We start from the raw sequence: 14,124 nt of genomic DNA on the forward strand, positions 1-14,124 counted from the left end.
AGATTCAACGTTTGATTTTTTTATTTGAAGCGATTTTTTGGGCTTTTACAAAAGTCAACAAAGTTTTGTATTTTGTGAAGCATGACAGTATTTTGGGTGAAGATTGTGCTTTACGGGGGCACATATTAAAAATCACATTTTTTTTAGGGGTGTTATGCAAGATAGCCTCAATGTTAGTAATGGAGAAGAAATTGGTTTAGTGGATCTAGCAATTGAAATTGGTGATGTTAACTTTGCGAAGAACAATTCACTCGTGATGAGTGGTTGCGAATGGTGCAACAGAAACGTCTTATCTATATGTTGTTATTTGGTGAGATAAGCCCACTTGTGTTTGGAAACCAAGTGGAAGACAACTTGTTTGTAGTAGTAGAGGTTAGTAAAGAAATTGAAAATGAAGCAATGACAGAAGCAGAGAAATACATGACAGAGGAAGAGAAGCGAGTGCAAGAGGAGAAAGATCTCATTGCATAGCAGAATGAACAGAACCAATATGGTTCTAAAAATGTTTTTTCATATAAAATTAATATTGATTTTGTGTGTGTGTATGTTAAAAACAACCGAGATGAAGCGAAAAAATTTGAAGAAGAATTAAATTTTCTTGAAGCCTGGCTTGAAACACCATGCATTGATGATGTATGCATAGAAGTTGCAGCAATGAATGTTGAAGGCAGTATGGACGATATTGAAAATGAAAATGTCAAAGAATTTTTCATATATTGGAGTCCTTAAGAGATAAAATTCTATTATGAACTTATATTGCAGCAAATTGATAATCAGAAGATTGATGATGTAGAGAAAACTATAGAAGATGACATGTGGTAGCAATACACATACAAGCAAATTTTTGAAGACATAGAGGACATCTATGAACAGCTTGAAATGATTTTTTATGTTTTTATGATAAAAAAAGATATCACGATGAAAGAGATGCAACATCAAATAAAGAAACTGAAATTCGGAACTTACAACAAAAAGGCAAATATGAAACAGTTCATAGGATACAGGATGTGGAAGAAAAGGAAAAATAAATTCAGGTAAAGAATCGATGTCAAAGTTTTTGAGTCACTGTAAACCTAGCTAAGACTTTGAACAGTAGGAATTTTTAAGTTATGTTAATTCATGGTTAAGTTTCCAGTCGTAATTAAGGGGGAGTGTTGGAAATAATTACTCCTCACAACGCGCCGCAACTGCGACACTACACATTGCCTCCTCAATCACTGCCTTACCCTGTTGATATTCGAAGGGGCATCACCGCCATGACCTGTTCAAATTTGAAAGGGAAAATAACCGACTTAGTTTTGTGTATAAGAGTAGATGATTTGGCATAGATGTATGCATAGTCCGGACACAAAATCTGAGTAGTTGTATGCAGTTGTAGTTGTTGCTTTGTTTGAATGTTATGAGTAGTTTTTTTTTGTTAGCAACTGAAGTTTTGCGTTTGAGTTATGTACGTTGTGTTGTACTCTGATCAATATTTCACTTTGAACATCTTAAAGAGGAAATGTGTCAAGCACTGGTCTTATCTACGCCAGACTTTACAAAAACTTTTATTGTGGAATGTGATGCTTCAGGAAATGGAATTGGTGTTGTTTTAATGCAAGAAGGAAGACTCATTTCTTTTTAAAGTCGTCCAATCAAAGGAAAGTATTTACACAAACCTATTTATGATAAGGAAATGTTGGAAATACTACATGCACTAAAGCAATGACGACCTTACCTAATGGGAAGACACTTCAAGGTAAAAACAGATCATGATAGTCTTAGATACTTTTTGGAATAAAGATTATATTTAGAAGAGCAGCAAAAATGGTTGAAAAATATGTTGGGTTATGACTTTGAAATCATCTACAGAAAAGGGAAGCAAAATGTTGTTGCAGATGCACTCTCAAGAAAGGAAGAGGATGTGGAAGCATTGCTTTCTACCATTTCTATTATCCAACTTGTGTGGATAACCGAAGCAAGGGATGAGTGGAAGAATGATGAAGAGGTGTGGTCACTCATTCAAAAGTTGCAACAAGATCCCAATACATAGGATACATTTCGTTGGAAAAATTATTCATTATGGTAGAAATATTTCTTATATCTTTGTAATAATTCCCAACTCAAACAAACGATTCTTTTGGAATTGCACACCTCTCCCTTAGGAGGGCACTCAGGATTTTTAAAAACTTACCATAGGGTCAAAAAGGAATTTTTTTTAGATGGCCTTAAATCTAAAATTAATAATTTTGTGGCAGAATGTTTGGTTTGCCAACAAAACAAAGTTGAGACAATTAACACCTTGGTTCTGTTACAACTTTTAGCCATTCCTAGTCAGTGTTGGGAAGAGGTGTCAATGGATTTTATCGCAGGTTTACCCAAGTTTGAAGGAAAGAGTGTCATGATGGTGGTAGTTGATATGCTTACCAAGTATGCACACTTTTGTGCATTATCTCATCCTTTTAAAGCCAGTATAGTTGCTTCTGCATTTATGGAAACAATTCAAAAGCTTCATGGAAATCCAAAGATTATAGTAAGTGACAGCGATACCATTTTCACTAGAAATTTTTAGATGAAATTATTTTATTGTCTTGGTACTCAATTAGCTCATAGCTCATATTATCATCCTCAATCTAATGTGAAAACTGAGATATTGAACAAATATTTGGAAGGATATCTTCGTTGCTTTGTATCTGATAAATAAACACAATAGGTCAAGTGATACCTCTAGTTGAATAGTGGTATAACACTTCCTTCCATATTGCAGCAAAAATGACCCCATTTATGGCACTTTATGGATATCATCCACCATCCATCACATCATCTTTAAGAGAAAATTATAAGGTTAAAGAAGTGGAAGATCGCATCAAGCATCAATAACGAATTTTCCAACTCTTAAATGATAACCTCACTCTAGCGTAGAATCGAATGAAACAACAAGTAGATCAACATCGCAGTGAAAGAAGTTTTGATGTAGGTGACTGGGTATTTTTACGGCTACAACCATACAAACAAATGTCTCTCAAGCAAGCTAAGAAGGATAATAAATTATCACCCAAGTACTACAGTCCTTACAAGGTGTTGCAAAATATTGGTACTATGGCATACAAATTGGAGTTGCCTGCATCTTCCCGAGTACACCCAGTTTTCCATGTTTCATGCTTAAAGAAGGTTATCAGTGACAAGCTTCCAGTTCAAACAGTGTTTCCAGAACTTGACGAAGAAGGAAAAATCATATTTGAGCCTGAAGCAGTCATGGAAACAAGAACCCAACAGCTACAGAATCGATCAATTTCAGAGTATCTCATTAAGTGGAAGAACTTACCGTTGAAGATTCCACATGGGACAATGACAATTTTATACAGAGGCATCTAGAACTACTCAAGCGTTAAGGACAACACTTTTTTGAAGGAGAGGGGCATGCTAGGTCCCTATAATACTAGTGTATCCCCATTATTGTTATTATTGTGCCCATGTAGCCCCCATATTTTTATTGTTGTGCCCCATAGAAGCCCACTATTGTTATTGTTGTGCCCTTACATTATTATTGTTATGTAGGCTCTGATTATATTGTGACCCCTTAGACTCCTATATATACAAAGGAGGTATTGTCATTTGTATCATCTAAGAATTGTTCATTTATGTAATGTAAAGTAGGTTTCCCCCTCGAAGACGATAATTTTCAAGTCATTGATCTATCTATTTGTGAGTTGGTTGCATAAAAGGTTGTGTTGTGTTGGTTTCACTTCCTTAACTGTACATGGGGAGTTGAATAACATCATAGTAGTCTCTCATCAGATGTTTACCCCAGCGGACCGAGTTAACTTGGGTAAATGTGGGAGGAGGTGGTTACAAGGGTAGGCACATATTATTTGTATGAGAATCCACTATATGCTAGCAAATGGATTTTTCCTCCTAGGAATCTACCCAAGGCTGCCAATATCCACTTCTCGAAATTCTCTCTAGGTTCTTGGAGTTGAGACCTTCAAACATGTAGTTTGTTATCCTCACTATAAGCAAGGTTTGTCTAGACCTGCTTAGCTAATTCTCTAATTATGGAATGTCAACATTAAATGCATTAGAGATTAGTAAGGTTATACATTTGATTCCTTTTACATAAAAGACATTTTTGGGAATATAACTAGGTTACTACTATTCATTATTGTGTTTATGGTCAACCTAGTATTTTTTAGATTCATCATAAATGCAACCAAGTATGTGTGCATATGCATGTATGCGTTCTGAAGATACTCTGTAATTTTAAAGCATAAATCACCTTAATGAATTCTGTGACATTAGTAACATCACAAAAATCATCACCTTATATGGTTGGTGATTGCATATTCTTCTCATCTTGTTATAAAAAAATATCATTTTGGAATAACTAAGAATTTGAACTAATATATGCACTTATTTCACATATTTTTTGCACTTAAATCATTTTGTGTACTTCAAACTCTGAATATATTTCATATTGATGTAAAACACTCATTTTGTGTTATCATAAAAAATTCACTAATTAGTAAATATAATTTTCTCAAATTTTCATATGTTTTAAATCTTCTTATGAATAATAATGGTCATTCTTCAATTTTGACAACATTGCAAATATACACTCAAGCACCCCCATTTACATTTTGAGCACTATTTCAATTTGCACTAACTCTTCGGCATTTACATTCATATTTCACATCTCACAAACCTAAAGAACCATTCATAGTGTTGGGCTTGAATCTCCTCACAAATATGCTCTCGTTTCTATTTCCATGTGTCCTACTTGAACACTTTAGACTAGAAATAACTCTTTGCGAGCTTGGAAATTTAGGAGTTTAACTTTTAGACGGTATATAGTACAATGATGACAATTTACAATCTGATCATATAATAAGATTTATTTGTTTATTTTTAACCAGTAGGGGCTAAAAAAGTAGTTACCTCAGTTCCTAGCAAGGATACCCCTATGTTTGTTGTTAGGGTTAATGATCACCAATACAAGTATGATTTGAACATTGTTTCGAATGCAAGTTGTACTACTAACTACTTGGATCCTTTGGCTAAGGTTTGTAATGATATTTTTACTGAGTTAAAATAGTTTTAATTGTTTAGGTGTATTTACTTGAGAATAACCACATCTAGTTGGAGAAGAACTTATATGTTAAAACAAAAAACTTTGTTTTTCTAGCAAGGGATCAATGAAAAATTTGACATTGTTGAAGGTCTCATGAAAATTTTCCATTCCATCATAGGTATACTTATTAGCCATCTAACGAAACTCTGTCTAATCTCTTATAATCTAGTACCTTTCCTATGTTCTCACTTGTGATTGTATATTTAAAGCTTGTTAGCAAGGTTCTACCAGCTCTCGATGGAAAGTCGACTGGAATGGCCTTTTGAATACCCACACCGGATGTTTTAGTTGTTGATTTCATTCTTAAACTTAAGAATTCTGCTACTTATGATGAGATCAAGGCACCATTATGTAAGTAGTTTTAGTTACCTCAGGAGAGGAAGAAGGATAAATATAATTTTTGACAAGAATAAGGCTCAAGTGTGTGTGCTTAGTTCTAACTATATATGGTACATTTCATTTTATAGGTAGGAATCTGAGGGAAAATCGAAAGGAATTCTTGGTTACACAAATGGTGTTGTAGTATCTACAGATTTCATTGGGGGCAACCAGTATGTTGCAATATTGTCTAAAATTTATTAGTGTCTTTTCTACTTCTACTATGATTTAGTTGTGATATTGACTATACTAGAGTTGTCTGTTATAAAGGGTCTATTAATGCAATAATATGAGGAAAGTTTCCACTTGTTCTTCATATGCCTATTCTGGGTACTTTTGATATCTTTATTTCTTTAGAGTGTTTTTCGGTTTGGGGATTTCTTTATTCATGCATATTTTGGAGGTAGCTTGATTAAGGGTTGTAATGCATTAGGCAATTTGAATATAAAGGCCTTGTGTTTTTTGGTTTGGGGATTTGTATATTCATGCATATTTTGGAGGTAGCTTAATTAAGGGTTGTAATGAAGTAGGTAATTTGAATATAAAGGCCTTGTGGATATATATTTAGGTGGGATGTATGGAAATCTAAAGCCAAATATCCTTCAAGGACTCGGGTTATTTAGCAAGAAATGTAAATCATTTTGTGGTGTACTAGAAATCCTCTAGCAGTGGCTTTGCTTCTCTTGTTTTTGAGTCGGAGGTATGGGTCAGTCCTGCATATTCCAACAGTCCACCTTGAAGTAGCCTCCAAGAAGCTTACCATTTCTTATGTTCTATATGCAGCACATGAGATCTATCACAATGGATGTGATTGATGCCAACTAATATTCCAACTAATTGTGCTCCTAATATGGTATACTAAGTGTATGTTCATACAGAAGCATTGTGATAGTATTTATTCCTTTTCATGTTGGAGGTGTAGTAGGAGATTGATGTTGGGAGAAAGTTGCACAACATTTAAAACTTCCATTTTTTTTATGGGAGAGTTTGTCCCAATTAGGATCAATTGGGGTATAAGAGTTGTGTATCATGCTACTATACTGTAATATGTAGTGTATGGTTTGTACTTAGTGTATAGTTAAGCTAAATAAGTCTAGTTGACCGACCATGGTATAATAATGTATGGAAGGATTTACATGTTTTCAAAGTACTTCTTTTTAGTATAGTTGCTTGATTATGGCCTAATTAATTGGGATATAAGAGTTGTGTATCTTATTACTATACTATAATATGTAGTGTATAGTTTGTAGTTAGTGTATAGTTAAGTTAAATAAGTATGGTTGACCGGCCATGGTACGATAGTCTATGGAAGGATTTACATGTTTTCAAAGTATTTCTTTTTAGTATAGTTGCTTAATGATGGGTATGTAGTAGATAGAGCATGAAGAATGGGATTTTAACTAAAGCATTCTTTCCATACAAGTAGACACATTGAAAATGAACCATATACGTAGATACCTGCAACTCAAACCCATTAATCAATTTAAAAATATATCATCAGAGGTGTGGTTTCTTTTATTAATATGTTTTTTTTAGAAAGGGGATACACATATATATATGAGTTGGAAACAATTTTCTTTGGGTTGTATATGAGCAAAGCCATGGACTTGCCCTTGTAAGCAACAGAAAAGGCTAAAGCAATATCAATGGCAAAAAAAGCATTGATAATGTTACCTACAATGAACAGAGCATGAGGAATGAATTCATGCAAGAATCCTATTTCAAACAGTGAAATCCATGCTAAGTAAATTACAAAAGGGATCAGAAAATTCTTCCACCACCTACACGACATAGACATAGCCAATCCACAGTTAGTTCCTCCTACCAATTCTCGGTTTGTTGGTGTATGAGAAGATTTATTAGTTACATTTTTTAAGTCTTTTATATGTATAAAATCATTCTAGAATCATCATCTCCATGTTGGTTAAAAGATAAGTAAACTAAGATATGGTGACTAGTGACCAGTGAACAAGATATGGAGATGGAATATATATATTACAAGGTTGAAAAATGTATATATTAAGTTGGTTTTTAGGCTTTTTCAGTTTCACAAGGTTTTGGAAGGTAGTGGGTTACAATTGATCTGCAATCATCACAAGGTGTTTTCCCTGTTATGGGTCATTGTTAGATGTATTATAGATTTTGGAATATTATACAAATTTGATAGGTCATTTTGGAATAAGGTAGTGGGTTACAATTGATCGAAAATCATCGCAAGGTATTTTTCCTATTATGGGTCATTGTTAGGTGTATTATAGATTTTGGAATATTATACAAATTTGATAGGTCATTTTGGAATATTTTTAAAAAATGCATAAGAATATTGCATCTGGTAGATTTGCAACCTAGACCTAGAGAACATAAGAAATAAAATATCCCTAATGTATTCTACTTTGCTTGTTTGCCATCAAGCTTTGTGGATGAATCATGGAGATTTTCACAACTTAATAACCCATCCCATCCCATCCCATGCAGATCTTGGATTTGCATTGCAAAACAAAAATACAACATTAATCTAACCTACTTTGTAACATAAGTAGGTTTAATTATGTAATCCATTGAGCATGTGGCTCCCTACCATGAATTAATTATTGAAGAAACACAAAGATTCACATTCCATATTTTGTTTCTAAAGAGAATTTGTATTGTCTCTAAGAAACAATAATACTTGTGTTCTATATTACCTTTATAGAGACAATTTTGTAAGACAATAATTTGAGATGATAATTTAAAAACAATATTTAAAACAATTTACAAAAAAAATTATCTCAAATTAAACAATTTACTTAAAACTATCTTAAATATTATCTTAAAACCTATGATATGTTAAATATTTTCTCAACCAATCTCTTTATTTAATTGGAATCTATTAAATGTCATAAACAACACTATAGATGTAGAATGTAATTTAATTTGGTTACGTAGAATGTAATTTGGTTTTGAATAATAATATTGCAATGAATAATAATATTTATATTCAATGTCTGGTCACATTTTTATGTGAAACCAACCGGACATGGCATTAAGAAAAACCAGAACCAGAGAAGGTTCCTCTTTTTTAAATCGAAGCCACTCCGTTTCCACGCAACATTGATTAAACTAAACGATAATTCTTGACTGTTGATTCCAGGTCAGCGTCCCGAAACATCGTGTAAATAATACTTGAATCGATTACGATTTCCAGTGAAGAGTATTACATTGTAAGATTTGGAATATGGTGAGCTCTTGAAGCGACGCAGGTTCCTGCGCCGGAACCAAGACAAACAGAACCTTTTTCATGGGGAGAAAGCGGCTTATTTGATCTGAGCCAGTTCTTCGTCTTCAGTAGATTCTTTGTAAACTGCAATGTTGGTATAGCATCTGGAGCACAAAATATAGGCAATGAAGTCAATTGAGGTAAGGGCTGCTAATAACAAGTAGAAGCGATCCATATGCCCCTTGTTCAGATTTCCAGGTATCCAACCAGCTCTATCTTCCTTCTTTGTCTCATACATTACAACTGTCACCAGCAAACTGCTAACATAATTCCCAAGTGATATTGAGGTCATGCAAAGGGCACTCCCAAAGCTTCGGAGTGCATCAGGGGCCTGACTATTGAAAAATTCCAGCTGACCCACATACATGAACACCTCGGAAGCACCGATCAAGGCGTACTGAGGAATCTGCCAGAAAATGCTGAGGGAGCTTGGACTGTCCGGTACAATTTTGTTATCCACTCCTTTCAATCGATAAAGCTCAACTACAGCAGCCGCAACCATGGCGAGCATACCCATAATCAATCCCACTCCCATCCTCTGTAGCTCAGAGAAACCCTTTGGATTGCCTGTGACCTTATACCCAAAAGGAACTAACACCCATCTGTATAAAGCTATCCACACTGCAACACTGAAAATATCAAACATGGACATTGCAGCAGCTGGGACATTGAAGCTACCCAAGGAGGTGTTCATTGCAGCACCCTGTTCCACAAACAAAGATGCCATTTGGGTGAACACCACTGAGTAAATGATTGTGCACAACCAAATGGGAAGCAACCTCAGGATGCATTTTACTTCTTCCACTTGAGTCACCGTGCAAAGCCTCCATCGACTGTTTTCCTTTCCTTCCACTTCCACTGCGTCATTATCTGTTTCTATTGCTGCCTTGTCAAGGAACCTTACAAACCAAAACAAATTCAATATAATCCATCAGTATGGAAATAAGAGAAAAACCAGCATAGGGTACAGTAATTATCATAGAGACATAGAGATGGTGAACTGAATAATGAGAGGAACAGAAAGGGTGCTTATACGCCTAGCATATTCATATTGGGGTTACGCATATACAGACCTTAATCCTTCACTGTGCAGTATCCTTCGGCATCCGCTGACTGCAATCTCTGTACTGGGTTGTTCGTAAAGGTACTTAGGAGCATTTGATGGGAGTTTCAACCTCCATTTCAGAATTGCTGCCACAAATACTTGAGCAAAACGAGGCAGTGGGTTACCTCCTGGCATTCGATGTCGATAATTGGGCGTTCCCGCGAGAAATATGACCGTGGAGAATCCTGCTGCTAAAGCAGACAACCAGAATCCTAATGCCCACATCCCATTGTTTTCGAAGTAACCCAGAATTGTGTTGGAGAAGAGAGAACCGACGTTAAGGGCAAGGTAGAACCAGCTAAAGAAAGTTACTTTGGAGGGTCCTTCTCTGTCATCTTCTTCATCGAACTGGTCTGCACCAAACGTTGCTATCGAGGGCTGGTATCCTCCGTTTCCAAAAGCCACAAGGTAGATTGATAAATAGAACATTCCAATACCCAAGGATGATGGTGATTGGCAGCTCAAACTTCCGTCTCCACAGTTGGTAGGCTGTAGTAAGAGCAGCTGAGATGATAATGCCAGAAGAACTAGCCCCTGTTGTTTGTCAGAGAACATGATTCAGTCTCTGCTTCTTCGCAGATCAATAAAAGTAAATACTGTTAATATCTTAGTTACATGTACAAAATTACTTTTAATGGTTTTCCAGGGTTGCAAGAGGGTAAGTCCAGCCAAAACAAGACCCAAGGCCCTTAAATTCTTAACATATCTGTCTGGAAATGTACCAGCCATTTTACAGACACATGAGTTTATTGAAGCTCAAAAACGTCAAAATTTGACTCACCACCACAAAAATGATGAGAAATAGAGTACATGTCCTGTAGCGTCCCAGGTACGAATCACTAATAAATGCCCCAAGAAGTGAAAATATATAAACAGTTCCAGTCCACTTGCTCACGTTATTTGCTGCAGATGCATTACTCTGATGAAGCACTCTTGTCAAGAACAGAACCAGATTTACACCCACCCCAAAGAATGCAAGCGTCGCCAGCCCTTGGTTTACTATATAACATCCATGCAAGCAGTAGAAATAGTCAGCCTCGTCACGTTTCTGTTCACAGCATCTATTTTAAGCCTACAAAAACACCAACTTTTGTGATGAATCGTTTTGGTAATCAGGTTGAATTTAGGTTGGGTTTAGTTGTAAGATTAGATGGAAGAATGATGTATTTATTAGTAAAATGCTACTACTTCAATAATGTAAGTGGATTAAGAGAATGGTATATAAACCAATAATGTAAGTGGATTAACAGAATGGTATATAAACCTTTTTAAGATAGTTTGATGAGCAAAATATTTTTTATTCTCAAACTCTCCCTATACAATTTAAATCTGAAATTTTATAAACTAAACTCCACATAAATCTACAAAACATACACTTTCATCCACTTTCTAAAGATCCCAATGAATTTTAACTGATAGGTTCAATAACATCTTAGCCACAAACATTTTTTCGCAGATATTGTGCCACGGAAAATTATAGTAAAACTGAAACTTGAACGAATTCATGTTAATTATAGAGAAAGAAATGTCGACATACTTAATATTAATGTTCCAGACCTCCAGCCACCGGTCCTGGCTTTGACAGCTGGCTTTCCAAATCTATTGACGGTACCGTCTTGAGTATACTCATCGTCATTCTGTTTCGCGTGTGGAGCGCTCAAATCATTCCCGTTGTGCTTCTTTGCCTGCAAATATTTAATGCAAAGGATTGCAATTAGCATGGAACGTGACGGCCGTGACAACCACCATACTCTACCACATGAAAACCAGTCATATTTTGTTTCTGTTTTGTTTAATTAGATTGAGTTTAGGTCAGCTAATTTATTGATTGGATGAAGAATGATCAACTCTTAATGGATACTATCACTAAAATTTTGCCACATTTAACTGAGTATAGACTTTGTAGAATAGTTTGATTTCCAAAATAACTTCTATTTACAATTTTAACTTCGCAGCTTTTCTTGAAATTATATTCGATGCAAATTATGAAAACAGATCTTCATTAAGTAATATATAATTTTTATTTAACCAATTAAATTGAAAAATAGTAAATTAATTATTAATTTGTTATATAATATTTATTATTTATTATAAGTATTAAAAATATGTACAAAATAAATCATTGGTTTATTATTTTTTTTCATTCTGTCTTTTGAATATTTTAGATTGTTTTTGAACATTTTAGATTGTTTTTGTTAATAAATAAAACGAAAAACAGTAATCATTAATCAATAATATTTTCAAGTGAAATACTAGTAAATTCATATTAATCATTATTAAAAAATGCAAACAATTATCATATTAATCATTATTAAAAGAATGCAAACAGTTATCACAGAAATTAAAATAAAAAAATAAAATTTAAACAACATATGATATATATTTCTAACTTGAGTTAAAAAAAAAAAAAAAAAATAAAAATATGATCTTTCTATCTCAATATTAAAGTTACACCATCAAATTGACTATACTTTCTAATCTGAAATCCTTCTAAACAAATCAGTAGAAATTAACCATGTAATGAATCTTATGGCTGAGTTACTTAATTAATGATCAGCTGTATGTTATTTATGTAAAGAGATACATTTTATAGTTTAAGAAAATGTCATTCTTTTCTGGTTTAATATGGAATTGATATTTTTTAAATAAAATAACATTAATCATATTTAAATTCGATTTTCTAAATTAATATGAATTTAAATTATAATTAGATTTGATGCCTTGAATCTAACCTACATATATATCTGAATTTCAAAATATATTACCAAATGCTTTAAAGGTCAAAAATTCTTTTAAAAAATGAAATTGAGAAATTTATAATTAGCATAGAATTATTTCTGAGAGGCTGAGAAGACGCATTTGAAAGTTGTTTCGAAATTATATCACACAATTGTGCAAATAAGGGACAATGGATATCTGGTTCAGTTAATACAATAGCAAGGGAAAACTCGTTAAGAAAATTTTCTTACCATGTGAGCGATTTCGCTACAAATACCAAAGATGAAATATATTGGAATTTACGAGCTGGAGAATCCTAAAAAGATCTGGTTTGGACACGATAGCTCACTAACAGCGAAACTGAAGAGTTACAACGCAAATGAAAAGTATAACCTCTCGAGGGGAATACGTTTTCATTGGAAGAAATTGCAACGAGTATGAAATATGAAGAAAAATCTGAATGAATACTGATATAGATACAGCAGATCTTGTGTGCCGAACCTTTTGAAAATATAACACTCCACCGATCTAGCCAAACAGTAAATTACCATTCAGCAGATCAGCGGAGCACATTTTTTAAAAATTGCAACGAGCTACAACTTATATAGACGATCACTAATAGTTGAGAACTCCGTAAGTAACAGCTGCCTCAATGACTTAGTTTTGCATCAGCGCCAGCTTTCACGAGAGGAGGAAAGACGAAATGGCGTGGCTATTCCGGATTTCACGAGAGGAGGAAAGACGAAATGGCGTGGCTATTACGGATTTCACGAAAAGGAGAAAAGACGAAAAGGGTGGCTTACCATTTCTCATGTGATGCCTTGCTGACCAGATTCCTAATCTTTTGTTAAGATATATTCGTCTATAATATCATCATTTATTTTGATTTTTCGGAATAGCAATTAAATATTACTAGTATCTATCTTGATTTATCCGAATAATGCTATTATTTATTTTGATTTTTCTTTACAGTAATGAAAAATGTACTGTGGAAAAGACCTAAAGAAATTTGGAAAGAATGGGTTTGTATTGTTGGGGTATTGCAATCTGAAAAACATTTCATTTTTGAATGTGATGATTTCAAAAACATAAGAGAAAGTAATGGGAATATGTTAGCATCAGTTTTTGGCATTATTTTTTCAGCCATCAAATTATTGAAAGATTGGGCCAACTCATCATCAATTTGAATAAAAAAATAATTAAACTATAAAAAACCAAAAACAAACAACTAATTATCCCATTAACTATTTTTAATCTAATAAATGTTAAAATATCATTTCATTTTACTTCATATTATTAGTATCTATTATTAGTATCTATTTTGATTCATCCAAATAACAATTAAATATGGTTATTAACATATTTGATACAATAAACCAATTTAAAAAATCAATAATACTGATGTGGCAGTGGAATTGTTGAAAGTTGTTGTCACCCTTCAGCAAATAAGCAATTCATTGTTCTTATCAAAAGTTGTCCAACTTGAACCTATTATTACATGTTGTGATAAGTTATCAAGTAACGCATTTCTTTTCTAGAAATTGCGTTTTCAAATTTACA

The 14,124-nt window shown here is 33.8% G+C and overlaps 1 protein-coding gene across 1 annotated transcript; it reads right to left on the reverse strand.

The window, feature by feature from the left end:
* Window positions 1-8,629: 8,629 nt before the first annotated feature.
* On the reverse strand, window positions 8,630-13,114 carry LOC149229185 (protein NRT1/ PTR FAMILY 7.3-like). Its single transcript, XM_089375786.1, has 5 exons — window positions 12,816-13,114; window positions 11,384-11,531; window positions 10,628-10,845; window positions 9,815-10,380; window positions 8,630-9,640 (listed from the first exon to the last, which is right to left on the reverse strand). Exons 1-5 carry the CDS (start codon window positions 12,816-12,818, stop codon window positions 8,779-8,781), a joined length of 1,797 nt encoding a protein of 598 aa, XP_089231912.1. The 5' UTR covers window positions 12,819-13,114; the 3' UTR covers window positions 8,630-8,778.
* Window positions 13,115-14,124: the final 1,010 nt, after the last annotated feature.

This window comes from Pinus tabuliformis, chromosome J (genome assembly GCF_031772625.1).
Source record: "Pinus tabuliformis cultivar Carrire ecotype Pingquan chromosome J, CPIR1, whole genome shotgun sequence".
Lineage (NCBI taxonomy): Eukaryota > Viridiplantae > Streptophyta > Pinopsida > Pinales > Pinaceae > Pinus > Pinus tabuliformis.

Bases quoted from the DNA above. Each gene is read 5' to 3' on its own strand.
- LOC149229185 (XM_089375786.1), bottom strand. The intron at 10,846-11,383 runs GTATGTCGACAT...GATGTTATATAG, and splicing joins GTCTGGAACATTAATATTAA to TAAACCAAGGGCTGGCGACG. The intron at 10,381-10,627 runs GTGAGTCAAATT...GACAAACAACAG, and splicing joins TTCTCATCATTTTTGTGGTG to GGGCTAGTTCTTCTGGCATT.